Below are 17713 nucleotides of genomic sequence, written 5' to 3'. Positions count from 1 at the left end.
GACTCGATATATACTGGTATTATTTAAAAACGACAATTGAGCATGATTTAGGGGACGTTGAGTGATCATGGCATCTATTTTGTGACAATAAAGAGGCGAGCGAGTGCACGCGCCATGACGCGGTGATGATTTCTAAGCCCTGATTTTGAAATTTTCGAAGTTCAAATGCATTTTTGGAATAATTAATTTTCGTCTTTCTCGATGATCAGCTGTTTTTGTTTTGGTTCAGTCTTTTTTTAAGTTTATTTGTCAGCACTACAACAATTTAACATATTAAGGAATACCCAGAATAGATTGGTATATAAATGGGTGTATTTAAAGTTTCAGTATACGGTCACATTGGCGGAGTGTCAAAAAAAGTTTTAAAACAAACGTTAAACAATCAAGCGTGGCAATCAAACGAAACTAAACGCATTTATTATCCGAGATATATTTCGAGGAAAATTCGGAATTAGTATTAGTATATATCATTTAAATCGATTGATTTAATTGCCCAGGTAGTAGAGATCTTAGAACCTGTGAAAAACGAAGTTGTCAACACACATACACATGTGCGTGTTTCTGGAGAGCGACACAATCACAGACGCAGGACCCACCAGCTGTTGTTGGGTGGTTTAGCGGTACATTTGGAGTAAGCATTCGTAATCAATACGTTCGTTTTTGCTAGATTTCTTTTTTGGCATTCTAGATAATACATTATTCACTGCAAATATTAAAAGTTACAGGTGCTTTAGCCGGTTAATGCTTAGTTTTTTGTCCTCCTTCTTGTTTGTCCCTGACGGCAAGCTAGTGAAAAATAATAGCGTACGTGCGCCACTCTCCCTTTCCCAATACCTTTGTGTGTGTGATAAGGCGCAATAAGTGTGTCACACTGCACTATGGGAAATTTGACCACTTTTTCTGGCCAAAACCCATTTTCTGAAAGTCGGAGTATTACAATAATATTTAGTGTACGCATTCATAATTGACCAATCTTTAGTGCTGCATACCAGAAATTTTAATAGATGGCGCCACAACAAAGAAATCAGCTGTTAAAAACAGCTGTTGCGCGTACACAAAACAACAATCTGCAACGTTAAGTTTTTCTGCCGTTACGAAAGTTCTAATATCTTTGGAACCAAAGCGTTAATTTCCATTCTGTAAAAAGTATTTTAATCAGTGGGTCTTCTATTAGGCGTTTGCAACATTCAATAAAAAAAAAACTAGTGTTGTCCCAGTAATTTAGTAAAAATATTAGTTGCTTTAGAAAAGTATTTTTTTCTATAATGTCTAACTTTAAATAGAGATTTAAAGTGATTGCAGCAGATTGCATCAATGAAATAAACCTCATGTTGTAGCTTATTTTATTCTTGTTCAGATTATTGTAATTTAAAAAACCACTTTTACCGATTTTGGAAGAAATTATAGATTTTAGGACTTAACCCTACTTTTCCAAATTCAGAGTAATCTCATGCTAAACGGGAGTTAAACAAGGCGGTTGCTGAATTGTTTTGTTATTTTAATTAGTACTATTGTTGTTAAATTCTGTAAAATAATTTAGTATATAAACACTATCACGAAATCAGTGGTTTTTTCTGAGATTAAGAAAGGCATACAAAATTAGAGAAAGCCTTTACGAAAATTAATAATATAAATATAAGGGACTGTGCCACGCCCCCAGTTTTTGGGGTAAGTTTAGATATGGTCTAGTGAAAATTAATGCAAAAAAAAGGTATTAAATATCTTTCTTCGTTCTGTAGTTATTAATTACAAAAAATAGAAAGGGCGGAGCCACGCCCACAATTTTTGGTATCATTAAAGATATGGACTAGTGTAAACCCATACCAAAAACACTAATTGAATATCTCTCCCCGTTCTGGAGTTATTAATTTAGGCCAGAAAAAGTGGTCAAATTTCCCATAGTGCACTGACGCCGTTTTGTGTTTCAAAGTAGAACAAACACTGTGTGTGTGTATCCCTTTCACATCCGCACATACACCTTACCAAGGCACTATCTGTGCATGGCTTAAGACTCATTTCAGTGGCATTCGTCTGTCTTCTCCGTTTTCAAATTCTTCTGTCCCCGCTACATTGCATACTTTTGAGCGACGCACACTGTCGCACTATGGAAGATTTGCTTACTTTTTCTGACCGTCATCGGACAAGAATGAGAAGAAGACTAAAACGCCACCACCCTCAAGACCTGATTAACCGGGACTTGACATAAACATGCTACATGTGAATCCGCTCAATTCTTTATTATTATTCTATATTACTATTCCATTTCCTATAAAAACTACCCAATGTAATCTTTGTAAATTAACTTAGAAATTAAAAAATTTGTTTAATGTAAATACTCAGATTAGATTAAGTTGTCCAATAAGGGTAATAGTACGCTAGTCCAAATAAACAATTTCGTTAAAAAAAAAAAACTTTTTCTGACCAAAACCCTTTTTCTGTCAGTCGGAAGATTAACAAATTTTTGCATAACAGAAATTCAAATAGATGCCGCCACAACAAAAAAAATCAGCTGGTACATAGAACATTATCTGCAACGTTTAGTTTTTTCTCCCTTACTAAAGTTGTAATATCATAAAAACTAAAGCGTTAATTCCATTTCTGTAAAAGACTTTTTAATCAGTGTGGTTTGTATTAAGTGTTTGTCACTATCATGAGCAAAAAAAAACTCGTTTTGTACCCGTAATTTACTTAAAATGTACCAAAAGCATTTTTTTTATGATGACTTATTTTATAAAAGTGATTTAAATGAGCCCAACAAAATTTTCTTTATATTGTAGCCTATTTTATTCATACTTGCTTAGATAATTGTTTAATTACAATTACACTTTTTTTCGATTTTAGGAGATCTTATAATTTTTAAGACGTAAAGTCCTAAAACCCAAAGTAATATTGTGCCTGAATTTTTAAAATTTTCATATTATTGTTTTTTTTTTGTAAAATAATTTAATATACATATGTATATGTTGTTATGATTTGGCTATATTTTTTTTTCACCGATTTTAGGATGTGGCAATAGTCGAGTGACGATAGTCGAGTAAGTCGACTATAATGTTCTCGTTTGCTTTTATAACATTTAATCTAATGGAAATATACAACAGAACAAAACAAAGATAATTTAACTAGAAATTTATCAATAATTATAGAAATAAATATGCTTTATTTAAAAATATCATTTTATTTGTTAAAACTTCTGTCCGTCTTCATTTTTGTATTAGTCTTGTAAATTTCTTGTAATTTTCCATGCCAAAAAACGCCCACTCTAACGCCTACAAACCACCAAAAACTGTCAGTGTGGAAGACTCTCCTTCGTACTTCCACTGAGTAACGGGTTTCAGATGGTCGGGGAACTCGACTATAGCGTGCTCTCTTGTTTTTTTTTTAATTTTGTTGGGCTTTGGTTTTAATTTGATCAAAATCGGACGGCTATATCATTTCGAACAGTCGGAAAATTATAAGCTAATTAATGGTTAAGAATTTTAGCATTGTCTGCACCAATAATTATTAATTATATATATAATCGATTATTACTCAAAAAGCCAATAGCTGAATGTATACACTACCTGAACATTAAGGAATACCTTTCGAACAATTTTTAAATAGGTAGGTGACAGTGACTTTAGACTACCAGATACCCATTGCCAGCTAATCCTCCTTTAAAAATCGTATCACGCAGTTCGAAAGAGTGTATAATTATTTCTGATCAGAAAATCATATCAGATGTTTAATTATTCGGCATAAAGATACAAAAAATCTGGGCCAGTAACGAAAAACTTCGAAGGCAGTGTGCTATACTATAATTAATAATAATCGTCTGCAAAAGGAAGCAGCTAGTATCTGCTGCTTACGTACTATACCTGTTGCCTACTCCGAACTCCACTTTGTATACCCGTTACTCGTAGAGTAAAAGGGTATACTCGATTCGTTGAAAAGTATGTAACAGGCAGAAGGAAGCGTTTCCGACCATATAAAGTATATATTCTTGATCAGGATCAATGGCCGAGTCGATTTGGCCATGTCCGTCTGTCCGTCCGTCTGTCCGTCTGTCTGTCCGTATGAACGTCGAGATCTCAGGAACTACAAAAGCAAGGAAGAGATTAGGAATACAGACTCCAGGGACATAGACGCAGCGCAAGTTTGTCGAATCATGCTGCCACGCCCACTCTAACGCCCACAAACCGCCCAAAGCTGCCACGCCCACACTTTTGAAAATTGTTGAAAAAATTTGTCATTTTTGTATTGGTCTTGTAAATTTCTATCGATTTGTCAAATAACTTTTTGCCACGCCCACTCTAACGCCCACAAACCGCCCAAAGCTGCCACGCCCACACTTTTGAAAAATGTTTTGATATTTTTTCATTTTTATATTGGTCTTTTAAATTTCTATCGATTTGCCAAAAAACTTTTTGCCACGCCCACTCTAACGCCCACAAACCGCCCAAGGCTGCCACGCCCACACTTTTGAAAAATGTTTTGATATTTTTTCATTTTTAGTATTAGTCTTGTAAATTTCTATCAATTTGCCAAAAAAAATTTTGCCACGCCCACTCTAACGCCCACAAACCGGCAAAAACTGTCAGTGTTGAAGACTCTCCTTCGCACTTTCACTATCTGTGTAACGGGTATCAAAGAGTCGGGGAACTCGACTATAGCGTTCTCTCTTGTTTTATTCTACGAGCGACGGGAATTATATGTGCTGCACATCAATTCAATATTTACGGGGAGTCACTATTGGAGCTGTCGATTAGTTGTGAGTTTTTGTTCGTAGATTGTGTAATCCTAGACCTATCCCACAATTCTACTAACGGTTTTTGACATTGTTCGTTATGTCGTATTTCATTGTTGTTATCGTGAGTCGAGATATGCAAATTGGCTTGGTAAAAGGGGGTTGGTGTATGCAAAAGATGTTCCAGTTACAATGGTTGACGACATGAACGCTACTAAGCGGGTTTGGATTGTTGGGTGTGAAAGTGAAAGGGGGCAACGAATGTGCAAGGGGGTATGGTTGGTTGTGTTTATCGGGATCCTTTCAATGAAATTTGTGCTACTCCGAATTGTCGTGTACAGATTAATACTGAATTGGCAGTCAGATAAAAAATATTTTCTTGATTATCGTTTTCTCAGTGGGGGAACTATACTTAACTATTAATTTGGATTACTGAAGAATTCGTTATTATTAATTACATTATAAAAATAAATTTTTTTTATTAAGAATCAAACACAAGATGTACAATTTATTGTGTTCCGAAATTGTTTTATTTTATATAAATATTTAAGTGGCTTTTTAATTTTGGAGGGTATAAGCAGTTTCCGCTCAGAAACCCAACAATTCAGCCTTCCGTTACTTTTTCAACTTCAATGCGATGTCAAACAAACGAAAACAAATCGAGACCTGACGTGATAACGAATAACCGCAAACGGCTGTTGCCAACTGAATTTGTATTGTTCGGCTGTTCAATAAATGTACATAATTTGAAGGACCCATTGGTGAGCAATTTAGATGCGCTATGCCTTGTTCATCATATCCCAAAACAATAAGCGACGAGTAGGAGTTATCAATGTCAACCCACGTAGTTCACATTGTTGGCTTCGACGAGCAAGTTGGCTTGAAGCGGGTTAAGCGGTCTATTATCCCGTCTGTCGTCTTGATGCCGTCAAATTTTACAAAGGCCTAAGGCATGTGCTCCTCTGTCAGCCTGGTTGTAGAGGGCGTTGCGCTGGGCAGTGGAAGCCAGTTTTTTCCCCGGATGACCATGAAAAGAGAGTACAATACAAAGTGCTTTTGGCCGGATCGCTTTTGTCACGAAGTAGCCAACCACTATAGGGATTACAAGTTAAAGCACCATTTGCAGCAGCAGCTTGGATCTGGATGTGTATCCCGAAATTTAGAACATCGGCGACGAAAGAGGATACACTCGGTGAAAAAATCTCGGGTACCCGCCTTATTAGCGTCAGGATATGCGCAGTTTCGCGATGTGTTGCCAACTCATGTGCACTACTTTCCCAGGTTTGCTGTTGTTTTAATTGTGCGTGGATAAAGCATACTGACAATTTACCCATATATAAGGCCTTCAAGGAGGGACCTGTTAACCAGGTGCTGCCATAAATATGTCACAAATACGACACATCTTTACAGCTCAAGTTAACGTGGCTATGGCCTCCTCATGTTTGATGACTGAAATGCAGCTGCTGCAGGTAGTTGGCTTTCGGTGTCAACACTCTTAAACATACATTTTTATACCCGTTACTCGTAGAGTAAAAGGGTATACTAGATTCGTTGAAAAGTATGTAACATGCAGAAGGAAGCGTTTCCGACCATATAAAGTATATATATTCTTGATCAGGATCAATAGCCGAGTCGATTTGGCCATGTCCGTCTGTCCGTCCGTCTGTCCGTCTGTCTGTCCGTATGAACGTCGAGATCTCAGGAACTACAAAAGCTAGAAAGTTGAGATTAGGCATACAGACTCCAGGGACATAGACGCAGCGCAAGTTTGTCTAATCATGCTGCCACGCCCACTCTAACGCCCACAAACCGCCTAAAGCTGCCACGCCCACACTTTTAAAAAATGTTTTGATATTTTTTCAGTTTTGTATTGGTCTTGTAAATTTCTATCGATTTGCAAAAAAACTTTTTGCCACGCCCACTCTAACACCCAAAAACCGACCAAAGCTGCCACGCCCACACTTTTAAAAAATGTTTTGATATTTTTTCATTTTTGTATTAGTCTTTTGTGTCAACCTTGTTTTAGCTGTCGAGAGATCTACTCCACTGGAGATACGCACTCCCTAAAAATTGTTTAGAACTTCAGCAATTTTAGAACAAATCTAAAAAGTTTCAGAAATATTCTTAAATAGAATATTAAGCAATATAAATAAGCACACATCGTAAAATACAAACAAAAATCCTGAATTTATATACTCTATAGAGTCGAAGACAATTCCTTCCACCAGTTACGTACCTTTTAAAGAATTTTGAAAACCTTTTTACTCTGCGAGTAAGGAGTTTAACAACTTTAATATGTAAAAGACCTGACATAAACTTTTGTGACGAAAAAGGATTTTTATTAAACTAAGAAAGTATTACATATAAAATCGTATTTATTAGGCAAGCTTTATCAAAATATTTATGTGCCCTCTTATGCGTGTATCTAATAGTGAAGAAAATCGCTCTTGATAACCTCGTCAGGATAGCCAGCAGCGTCGGACTCGAGATAAACTTAGCAAAAACAAAAGCTATGCGATTCAGCCACTCCAACCAAGGAAACATCACCATACATGGGAACCCAATCGAGTTCGTCAACAGGGTCCCATACCTTGGCACCATAATATTCAACAATGGAGGAGTGGATGATGATGTCTCGAGTCGTCTTGGCAAAACCCTAGAAGAATAAGTCCCCTAGAAGAATAAGAAGAAATTAAAAAAAAAACAAGAGAGAACGCTATAGTCGAGTTCCCCGACTATCTGATACCCGTTACACAGATAGTGAAAGTGCGAAAGAGAGTCTTCAACACTGACAGTTTTTGCCGGTTTGTGGGCGTTAGAGTGGGCGTGGCAAAAAGTGTTTTGGCAAATCGATAGAAATTTACAAGACTAATACAAAAATGAAAAAATATCAAAACATTTTTCAAAAGTGTGGGCGTGGCAGCTTTGGGCGGTTTGTGGGCGTTAGAGTGGGCGTGGCAAAAAGTTTTTTGACAATTCGATAGAAATGTATAACACCAATACAAAAGTGACAAAATATTAAAAAATTTTCAAAAGTATGGGCGTGGCAGTTTTGGGGGGTTTGTGGGCGTTAGAGTGGGCGTGGCAACATGAATCGACAAACTTGCGCTGCGTCTATGTCCCTGGAGTCTGTATGCCTAATCTCAACTTTCTAGCTTTTGTAGTTCCTGAGATCTCGACGTTCATACGGACAGACAGACGGACAGACGGACGGACAGACGGACATGGCCAAATCGACTCGGCTACTGATCCTGATCAAGAATATATATACTTAATATGGTCGGAAACGCTTCCTTCTGCCTGTTACATACTTTTCAACGAATCTAGTATACCCTTTTACTCTACGAGTAACGGGTATAAAAATTTTGTTTTTGTTTGATTGGAGATATGAAATGCAAATTCCTAAGACTTTGTTAACTATACATACGTATATACATACATAAAACCTCAGCTATAGGTAATAGTTATACCCGTTACTCGTAGAGTAAAAGGGTATACTAGATTCGTTGAAAAGTATGTAACAGGCAGAAGGAAGCGTTTCCGACCATATTAAGTATATATATTCTTGATCAGGATCAGTAGCCGAGTCGATTTGGCCATGTCCGTCTGTCCGTCCGTCTGTCCGTCTGTCTATCGATTTGCCAAAAAACGTTTTGCCACGCCCACTCTAACGCCCACAAACCGCCCGAAGCTGCCACGCCCACACTTTTGAAAAATGTTTAGATATTTTTTCATTTTTGTATTAGTCTTATAAATTTCTATTGATTTGCCAAAAACACTTTTTGCCACGCCCACTCTAAAGCCCACAAACCGCCCAAAGCTGCCACGCCCACACTTTTGAAAAATGTTTAGATATTTTTTCATTTTTGTATTAGTCTTCTAAATTTCTATCGATTTGCCAAAAAACTTTTTGCCACGCCCACTCTAACGCCCACAAACCGCCAAAAACTGTCAGTGTTGAAGACCTCCTTCGCACTTTCACTAGCTGAGTAACGGGTATCAGATAGTCGGGGAACTCGACTATAGCGTTCTCTCTTGTTTGGGTTTAAGTTACAACAAACCAGCCTGTCGTACGTGTTTGCCATGCCGTTGTAATTAATGTTTTGTATGTTTTGTATTTGTATTCTATTTCCCGCTCATGTATATGTACAAATATACCCCACTGACTAATTGGTGCTTCCACTAATTACAGATCCGACGATACTACGTATGCGTCGCGCAGCCGACGGTCAGTGTGCTCTGGTAAGTTTTCGGACGAAACCTACAACGACGCCGTGCGTCGGATAAGAAGTGCTCAAAGCTGCGAGCAGCTACGTCACCTGGTCCACCGGATTCCATGGGGAAGGAACAGCAAAATCGGCACCAGTGATGAGGTGCCGGTGGCCTCAGCGCACGGAAGCCAAACCAGCGACTGTGGCCGTCTCAATTATAAGATAAATATTAATAACCGTTGCGCGGAAAGCCCACAACAGAAACTACCAGTGAATTTCTACGGTTATTTGCAACTGGGCAGCAGCTATTACGAACGGGGGTTGCAGGCTAACATAAAGTACCTGCAATCGATTGGCCAGCGACAGCGTAATACAATAAGGCCGGCGACGGGTTTACTCTTCGACGAAGTGCAGCGTGACGAGAGTCCGGTTCAAAAGTTGGCCAGTCGACTGGTGACGTTGCTCAAGGCCAAGAAAAAAGCGGACGACCCCGGCATTTGGGTGAACATAAGAACAGTGAAGCGAAAGGATCTAGCAGAAGAGCAATGCTCGGATGACAATTTGGACTTCAACTCAGAGCTGGAATCGAACACAGCTGAGCAGCTTACTAGCATGTGTGATTATTATAAGTTCGATTGTACAACTTCAGAATTAGATAAACCAACTATAGAACACACATTAAAAACCACACAGACTGCAGCAAAAAGCGAAGCTGCTGTCCAAGTCGCACTTACATCCGCCGACCAACGACGTCTCTATGAGATCATCGACAATCTAAGCTACCTGAGTATTGGGGAGAACAATTGTCGCAGGAAGCAACTGATACTGACCCTGCCCCAGATTACGCTCACTGACTGCACCGCTCAACAGGTGGCTCTACAAGCCAGACCACCGAACCTTGATCTGAAAGCGACATAGAATCAATATATATAAATACAATCGACAATTAAATCGAATGAAATCGCATTAAATCGAATAGAACAAAAAACGATAGCGAAACCGACAACCGAACCGAACAGATTCCAAAGCGCGCGCACCTCAGCGGAAATCGTTTATATGGTTAGTAAAAAATAAAAAAAAAAAAAAAAAACAAATAGGAAAATAGCGAAGCTCGCACTCTCGAACAATGGTTGTTGTTGTTGTCGCTGCCGACGTCGTTGAAAGCAACAGTAGCATTAGCGGGGTCGACAACAGCACTGGTACCGCTGTGTCTCCATCATTTGTTGGTGCTACACAAGACACGGTGGTTAATAACAATTATACTGATAGGGACAACACAACAACAAGAGCTGGACAGACGGCGCTAGATGACAGTGTTTCTTGTCTGCCGCATTCAAGGGATACTCAAAAGAACCTAATTCATAAGACGTTAAAAATCAACCCAAGTGCGGGCGACATTAATAACATCACAAACAACAACATGACGGATGCGGCCAAAGGAACAACAACAACGGAATCGTCGGGGTCAATAGAGGCCATTCCCACCAAAAGTGCCGTCAGCCAGCGAAACGTGGATATCAAGATAGGAAGGACCACTAACATGGAGGCGGCCACCCAACAGTTAACCAAGAAGGTGCTCAAACTAGATCTTGGCGGCAAGAACCTCGACGAATACTCACTTAAATCGCCCAAGTCACCGATAGCTGGTTAGTATACCCAATTTAAGTATAACAGGAATTGGGTATAACAGTGTGATCATTCTTTGATATTTTATTTTCTTAAATTCTTAAAAATAAAAAATATTTGGGATTGTTTAATAAAACTTGTTCGTTTATTTGTTTTTTACAATTATTTGGTATATTGGTATACTAGATTTGTCATATTTAACATGTAGATCTACATGTATTGTTCTACCCAAATTGATCTGACCATGTCCGTCTGTCCATTCGTATGATCAGCTTCAAAAACAACAACAACTTGAATAAAAATAATGAACTCAAATCAAGAATTAAGTAAGACCTAAAAGTATATACAAAGCTTTTATAATATAAACTGAACAAAAATGAATATAAAAATAGTTACTTACCGTTAAAACAGATAATTTTACTGATCCGCTACTTAGGACCATGCGGACCATTAAAAATTGAATTTTTTCAAGGTCAATCACAATGTTTGTGTGCAATCTCGGAACTTTGTCACTATCTGCTTGGATATCTCCATCGGTCTCGCATTCCATAAGCTCAATAAAGGGTATCTCCTAGTTTAATCAAACAATTTTTTATGGTTTTTCCATTACTATTTCATTATTATTGTAATCCACCTAGTTACTAAGCGAACCAAGAGTGTGCAAATGGGACTATTTTATATATATTTTATATACAAACTTTTATTTATAATATATTTTACGTTTAATAGCAACAAAGACAGCCATTCAGGTTACTGAACCCTATTTGTGCAACAAAGTTAGTATCGGCGTATAAAAAGGTTTTTTAGGGTCATTATGCAAAATCAACTCATTCGGCACGCTTTAATATAAAATTTCCACGTGGGCTAAGCTAATATTTTGATGAAACGTGTGAGATCTATAAACTTAAGGTAGCAAATACAAATAATTGGTCATCACAATATTTGTATACAATTTTTTGTTTTTTAAAGTTGCGATCGTTACTGGTGTTTTACCTTGCTAGTAGTAGTAGTAGTAGTGGTATTTTTATCCGATTTATACCTTTAAAACAATTATTAAACTAAGTTGCCAAACAACCTATAAACATACATATATCCGATGGACATGACTAAATTGTTTATTTTTTTGATCAAGCTCATAAGTAATAAATAAAGAAAAATAAAATATAAATTTTGGTAAATATTTGAATATGTTTTTTTTTAAGATTACTGATAATAATTATGCTTGAAACAAAAAAGTTGAAATTATAAATGTCTTTGCTTGGTTTAAAAAAAAATTCGTTGAAACGTACGAATCTTAATGTTTCAATACGAAATTGTGTGTTCTTCAATCAATACTTTAATAATTTTACATCTGTTACATTATATTTTTATTAAATTACAAGTTAGTTATACATACAATTTCCTTGAAAATTCGCCTCTCTAAAAGGTACCTTATCAGAAAGGCTATTGCTTTTGCCCTCTTTTTTGTTTATTCAATCACCCATTTCCCTGTACATACGTCAAATGCTTGCGCCAGTAATCTTACTTCCAGAATATTTCTATATGTGGAAATCTTCTTATCGCATTTATTCATTATTTCTGTTTACGGTTTATGGCTCGCTCTTTTATTTATATATATATATATTTTTTTTTTGTGTGTTCCAGCACGGTTGCCGCATCAAACGTCGATAACGTCATCGGTGGATGTAGAAGACAGGAAGACATTACGAGAGGCCTTATACCAGGGTATATTTCATCGGCACCGCCGTACTATTTTTGCCGTGGGCAGTTTTCTGCGTATGCTGCGCAGCCGTAACTCACAATACAATACAATACGCAGCTCTTCGGAAGGCGAGGACATCGATGAGGTTAGATAAGACCTAAATATGAACCCTATGTATGATCCCACGCCCATTCCGAACATCTCCATCAGCAGCCGAAGCATCATCCGCAGGAGTTGGAACAGTCGCTAGAGAACCTCCAGCCGCCTGGCCAAGAAGTAACGACCATATACGCAACATCGTCATCTGGACAACAGGGACAATCGGATTCGCTTTAGATGTCCCAGTTGCTTGAGTTGAAGTTTCGATTTAATTATTAGCTCATTCGACATCCGCGTATGAATCACTGCTTATTAACAAATATTTTTAAACATCGTGCAACAATGAGACTAACCACCCGTTGTGCTAGCATGTAGTGAGCCATATTAGTTCCGTATTTAGTATTATTGTTGACGGACTGAGGCCAGACTTCATCATCTTCAGGACACAGAGATGAAAACAAACCTTTTTGAGACTTTGCAGCTTATCTCGTTCATTATTTTACCAGATTTTTATATTTCACGTTCTACTTTTAATTTACTTCAAACCAACTTAATTGTATTGAGTTTGCATTGCTTCAGAGCCCAGCACTACACTTCAGCTACAAACAATTATAAGTTACGAACATTCCATTCGTCTGCTTTAAAAGAAATTCTATAATTAATTTGAAATGTACACTTATAACATTAATTTTTTTATGATACACATGTAATTATCCATTTGTAATACTTTGTCTTTTACATTTTTAACTGATAAAGTGAAATAAGTACATTTCTTAGCATTTGGTAAATATTAATAGAAATTATTTTTGTTCATCTCAACTACACTCGTTACTCTTAGAATAAAAGGTTATAATAGATTCAGAGCTAGGGTGCTGGAACCTAACAAGAAAAATCTGGAAATCACGCTCACATCTACATGTCTACATGTTTCTTTAAATACAAATTTAAAATTATTTTATTTTTTAACACCAATCAATATGATAATCTTTTAAAAAATTACTGTTTGAAGAGCATAGCAAGAACTTAATTACTCGTAGATAACTACACATGTCGATAGGTCTCCCGGCACTATCTACATCTTTATATCTTCAGCCACACCTATCACACCCGTTACTCATATTGTAAATGGGAAATGGGGAATTATAATTATAAAACGTATGTAACAGCACTTTTACATACGCTTCGGCTTGCCGAAGCTAGATTTCCTTGACTTTATAAGATGTTGATTCAAATGAACCAAATCTTGGTTATTAATACTGTAAAATGGTGAGGCGCAAAGTGCCAATCAATATGATAATCTTTTAAAAAATTACTGTTTGAAGAGCATAGCAAGAACTTAATTACTCGTAGATAACTACACATGTCGATAGGTCTCCCGGCACTATCTACATCTTTATATCTTCAGCCACACCTATCACACCCGTTACTCATATTGTAAATGGGAAATGGGGAATTATAATTATAAATCGTATGTAACAGCACTTTTACATACGCTTCGGCTTGCCGAAGCTAGATTTCCTTGACTTTATAAGATGTTGATTCAATTGAACCAAATCTTGGTTATTAATACAGTAAAATGGTGAGGCGCAAAGTGCTGGGCAGCGAAAAAGTCATAAGATAGTCGACTATCCTAGCATGTAATTATGTATAATGTTTTTTTGTTTGTTTTGATTTTTCATCGCAATGGGAACAAAACTTATAAAGCCGCATTAGAAAAAATGTTTTTAAACAATGAGCATAATGCTGTACTGCGTAAAGACATAATATATATTTAGCTACTATATACGATTTACCCATACATATACTACATATGTATATTGATATATTTGAATGAACGTGTCCTACTTATAGAACATACATGATAGTTATTGTCTTCATTAACATATGAAATGCAATTTATTTTCAGTTGCTATTCCACACACACACACAAATCTATTAAATTATGTTAAACATATATTTTAGAGCTTTTTCATGATCACGGTACCTTACATATATAGCTAAATCTATTTATTAGGTAGTGGTTTAAGATGTTTTTTTGTACAGGACAAAGATTCATAATCAATTCGTGACACAAAAGGCAACAGATATTCGCTAAGCCATACCGCCGTTCTGTAGTTTCTCCCCGATTTTATGTCGATTGAATGAACAATAAAAGCTTAACAATTGCTAGTTACTGTTGAGTTTTGTTTAATTAATCACCTCCTTTTGATCTCTCGCTTTACAGTACATTAAGAGGCGCGGTTCGAAGCTTATGCGATTTCCGCACCTTTTCGACCATTAATGCGGACTAATACTACAACTGTTATCAATGCTGTTGCATGTTGTTAGCCGAATCCAGGCCAAAGTATGGTAAGATTAAAGGCTGGCGGAGTCCAGGAATAAGGCAAGGATAAAGGTGCTCCCCAATTTCCACCCAGTGTTGCCAGAAAATCCTGGTAAAACGTGGTAATAATAAAATTATACAATTAGTTAGTAAAAGAAATCTAGAAACATGGCGACTAACAAAGTGACAGTTATAAACACTTTGTACATTTTATACCAAGTCATTTCCATTCCGTTACTCCTAGAGTAAAATGTTATAATATATTCAAGAAAGCGTTTCCGATCCTTTAAGCCATATAACAACATTATCACAAACACTTGGACGTTGATCTTGCCATGATCGTTTGTTTGTTTGGTCGCCAGTTCGTTCGTATGATCGTCGAGATCTTGGAGACAATGGGAAGGTATAGTCCTAGTTTCCACACACTTTTTTTTAGTATAACAACTGGTATATCCTATTCGAGGCGTGTATAATTTGAGACTTTTTATTATTTGACATATAAGTATTCATTGAAATTTTAAAAGTTTGTAATTGTTCGGAGTATCAGACTTATTATTGACATACAAGACATACAAGAAATCCAAATAAATCGTCCTAAAGACCACTTCTGCGTTACTTCTAAATTAAGTTCTAAAGTAATTCACAGGAATTACTTTGATTACTCACCTGTGATGGAGCAGCGGCCACCACGTAAGAGTTCTCGTCGACGGCCTTTTGGATCATGGCCTTTAAGTCAGCCACTTCTCGAAGCTTCTGCGGGGTGACCACCACTTTGTCCTGTGATATGGGTGACAAAGGTGGAGCCATCAATTGCTTCGGCGTCACTATTTGACGGCGCCACTTTATAACAGGTGTTGCAAACGCCGAGACGTAGAGCCACATAATTGCCAACTGCCATCGCATCGTGTTACCGATCAAATGAAAGCTGAAACTTTTGAGATCTAGCTCGCCGGAAAATCATCGATGTCAGCACTTTCCGCCTGACCTTATCGAAACAAGACAGTTATATGTGAGAATTTATTATTGTGTTGGCAGTGAACACTCAGCCGTGTTCTGTAGAAGATTTTTTACATAACTTTCGCTGAAGGTTTGGGGTAAAAAACGCGATACATTAAGTTAGGTTTGCTGTAAACTTAATAAATGAACATGTTAAGCCATAATGACATATGTCTTCTAGGGATTCGCCACTCCCCCAGGCGCATCCTGCGGCTCATCCTTGATATGCACATCATCGTCCTCCTGGTCCTCTTTACTGTTTTCGTGGAGCAAAACATATTCGCGGGAACTGAATCCGAATTTAATGACGTCCTTCTCCATTAGCTCGTAGTACTTCCGGGCATCAATCTTCTTGTTGTTAAGAAACGTTCCGTTGGCTGAATCCAGATCGATAAGGTACAATCGCACGCGTTTCCCGTGACTACCATCTTCCCGTTCGAAGGGCACCAGACGATATTGAAGGGCGGCGTGTTGTTTAGAGCAACTAGGATGATCCACTGCTAGATCGACCACTTTTCGATCGCGTCCAACCAGAAAGCAACTCTGCCGATGAATGTGCAGCGTGGGCAATGCTGTTTCGCCCTTGAACGGATACAATCTCCAACGACGTTTAGGCTTGCGCGCCTCCGGAGGCTCCGAGTATTTAACAACCACACCGTTTAACTTATTGGTGTCCTCTGTTAGCGCACCACTTAATCCGAAGTTGGGCTTTTCCTTGTCCACCGGCACGTCATTTTCGGCCGGCACTTTTTCATCGACTTCCTTTCCCCAATCATAGTGATCATCCTCATTCTTGTTGCGATTGTCGTGACGCTGATTTCGCTGGCGTCTCTGGCCAATATCTCGCCCGCCGTGGTGGCCCCGAACTCGTGGACTTTGACTATGGCTGGAAAAGAGGGAATTTATTGTCATTCAGAGGTTGGACAAACATTATTGCTACACTGCCTTAAAATTAAACTAAAATTAAATTTGTTGTATTAAGAATTGCATTATATCGTACTAATTGCACTAAACTAGCAGTGATGAAAAACAAACTCATTGCCTTTTAGATTAAGTACAACGAAGCAGTTTCTATTGCAAGATATAAAATCATTTAAATGTTCATTAGTAGTTAAATTAAAGAAAAGGTTTGTATTTTTGACAGACTTAATGGGAATTAAGGTAAAATCCGTTTATGTAAAATGGTTAAACTTTGATACTGATGCAAAAATATAGTACAGTAAGATTTTCTAGCAAGATATGGAATGAATTTTAACTTATTAGGTCTTAGTACAGAATATTAAGAGAAACCTACCGAACTGGCCGCCTTTCTGGAGACCTCCGCTGGCGATCACGCTCCCGATTTTTGCGCTCGCTGCTTTTTGAACGATGCCGCTGAGCAGGCGATCGCTGCCAGCGCTCCTTGCTGGACTGCATGTTATATTCCCGCTCACGGTTTCGCTCAACCTCCCTATCCCGCTCCCGCTCGCTTCGGTCCCTTGAGCGACTCCAGCTTTTCCGGCGCTGCCTGATACTGTTGCGATGGGAGCTGCTGCGTTCCGGACTGTCCCACTTAGAGCGCTGTTCATGTACGTCCTCCGTCGGCTTTGCTAACTGTTTGGGACGTTTCTCCTGCGGATCAGGGGAGTCCCTCGGCCGCCTACCGGACCGCAGCTGCTTCTTATTAGGCGACAGGATGCTGTGACTCAATTTTTTGCTTTCTTTGGAGGAATCTGATGAACTGGAGGAGTCGCGGGCCGCCCTTTGCTTGGTTTTCTTCACTTTGAGTAAGTTGCGTTCGCCCATTTTACTGTCCGCCTCGTCACAGAGGCGTTCGCGCTCCTTGTTGCGTCGCTTGCTCATTTCAGATATCGATGGAAAAACAAATCAAAAATTAAAAAATGGCTCTTTTCTGATACAGTCAGCTGTTACAACGAGTATGACCAAAGGAAAAAATACCAAGACACTTTATGGAGTTTTCTACCGAGTTGGCAGTTACACACATACATATATCGATTACTCAGAAAAACGTTTACGCTTGAAAAACGTATTCT

The 17713-nt window shown here is 38.0% G+C and overlaps 4 protein-coding genes across 10 annotated transcripts; 2 read left to right on the top strand and 2 right to left on the bottom strand.

Moving 5' to 3' along the window:
* Window positions 1–5675: 5675 nt before the first annotated feature.
* On the top strand, window positions 5676–9855 carry LOC120455134. The gene is made up of 2 exons (XM_039641032.2): window positions 5676–6004; window positions 8916–9855. Exons 1-2 carry the CDS (start codon window positions 5676–5678, stop codon window positions 9850–9852), a joined length of 1266 nt encoding a protein of 421 aa, XP_039496966.1. The 3' UTR covers window positions 9853–9855.
* Window positions 9856–10060: 205 nt separating this feature from the next.
* Window positions 10061–14858, top strand: LOC120455135. Of its 3 annotated transcripts, none has more exons than XM_039641036.2 (3): window positions 10061–10580; window positions 12205–12407; window positions 14586–14858. In XM_039641036.2, the coding sequence occupies exons 1-3, from the start codon at window positions 10061–10063 to the stop codon at window positions 14640–14642; spliced, it is 780 nt and encodes a 259-aa protein (XP_039496970.1). In that variant the 3' UTR covers window positions 14643–14858. The 3 variants fall into 3 exon arrangements, with proteins under 3 accessions (XP_039496970.1, XP_039496969.1, XP_039496968.1); XM_039641035.2 differs by lacking the exon at window positions 14586–14858 and adding an exon at window positions 12476–14104; XM_039641034.2 differs by lacking the exon at window positions 14586–14858 and adding an exon at window positions 12473–14104.
* LOC120455136 lies at window positions 10587–15588 on the bottom strand. 5 transcript variants are annotated; one of them, XM_039641038.2, is made up of 3 exons: window positions 15351–15588; window positions 10961–11131; window positions 10587–10893 (listed from the first exon to the last, which is right to left on the bottom strand). In XM_039641038.2, the coding sequence occupies exons 1-3, from the start codon at window positions 15585–15587 to the stop codon at window positions 10876–10878; spliced, it is 426 nt and encodes a 141-aa protein (XP_039496972.1). In that variant the 5' UTR covers window position 15588; the 3' UTR covers window positions 10587–10875. The 5 variants fall into 5 exon arrangements, 4 of the variants coding, with proteins under 4 accessions (XP_039496972.1, XP_039496971.1, XP_039496973.1 ...); XR_005616716.2 differs by lacking the exons at window positions 10587–10893; window positions 10961–11131 and adding exons at window positions 14239–14793; window positions 14901–15138; XM_039641037.2 differs by having other exon boundaries at window positions 10587–11131.
* Window positions 15589–15687: 99 nt separating this feature from the next.
* LOC120455133 (FHA domain-containing protein DDL) lies at window positions 15688–17606 on the bottom strand. Its single transcript, XM_039641031.2, has 2 exons — window positions 16975–17606; window positions 15688–16566 (listed from the first exon to the last, which is right to left on the bottom strand). Exons 1-2 carry the CDS (start codon window positions 17520–17522, stop codon window positions 15858–15860), a joined length of 1257 nt encoding a protein of 418 aa, XP_039496965.1. The 5' UTR covers window positions 17523–17606; the 3' UTR covers window positions 15688–15857.
* Window positions 17607–17713: the final 107 nt, after the last annotated feature.

Source organism: Drosophila santomea, chromosome X, assembly GCF_016746245.2.
Source record: "Drosophila santomea strain STO CAGO 1482 chromosome X, Prin_Dsan_1.1, whole genome shotgun sequence".
NCBI lineage: Eukaryota > Metazoa > Arthropoda > Insecta > Diptera > Drosophilidae > Drosophila > Drosophila santomea.
The sequence above is the reverse complement of the archived record's forward strand: the minus strand, read 5'-3'. Positions and strand labels throughout refer to the sequence as shown.

Coding starts and splice junctions, on each gene's coding strand:
- LOC120455135 (XM_039641034.2), top strand. CDS start 10,061: ATGGTTGTTGTTGTTGTCGCTGCCGACGTCGTTGAAAGCAACAGTAGC. Junction 10,581..12,204: donor GCCCAAGTCACCGATAGCTG/GTTAGTATACCC, acceptor TGTGTGTTCCAG/CACGGTTGCCGCATCAAACG. Junction 12,408..12,472: donor AAGGCGAGGACATCGATGAG/GTTAGATAAGAC, acceptor CATCTCCATCAG/CAGCCGAAGCATCATCCGCA.
- LOC120455136 (XM_039641037.2), bottom strand. CDS start 15,587: ATGCGATGGCAGTTGGCAATTATGTGGCTCTACGTCTCGGCGTTTGCA. Junction 11,132..15,350: donor TGGCCGCTGCTCCATCACAG/GTGAGTAATCAA, acceptor TGATTAAACTAG/GAGATACCCTTTATTGAGCT.
- LOC120455133 (XM_039641031.2), bottom strand. CDS start 17,522: ATGAGCAAGCGACGCAACAAGGAGCGCGAACGCCTCTGTGACGAGGCG. Junction 16,567..16,974: donor CCAGAAAGGCGGCCAGTTCG/GTAGGTTTCTCT, acceptor CCTCTTTTCCAG/CCATAGTCAAAGTCCACGAG.
- LOC120455134 (XM_039641032.2), top strand. CDS start 5,676: ATGTGCTCCTCTGTCAGCCTGGTTGTAGAGGGCGTTGCGCTGGGCAGT. Junction 6,005..8,915: donor CATGTGCACTACTTTCCCAG/GTTTGCTGTTGT, acceptor CACTAATTACAG/ATCCGACGATACTACGTATG.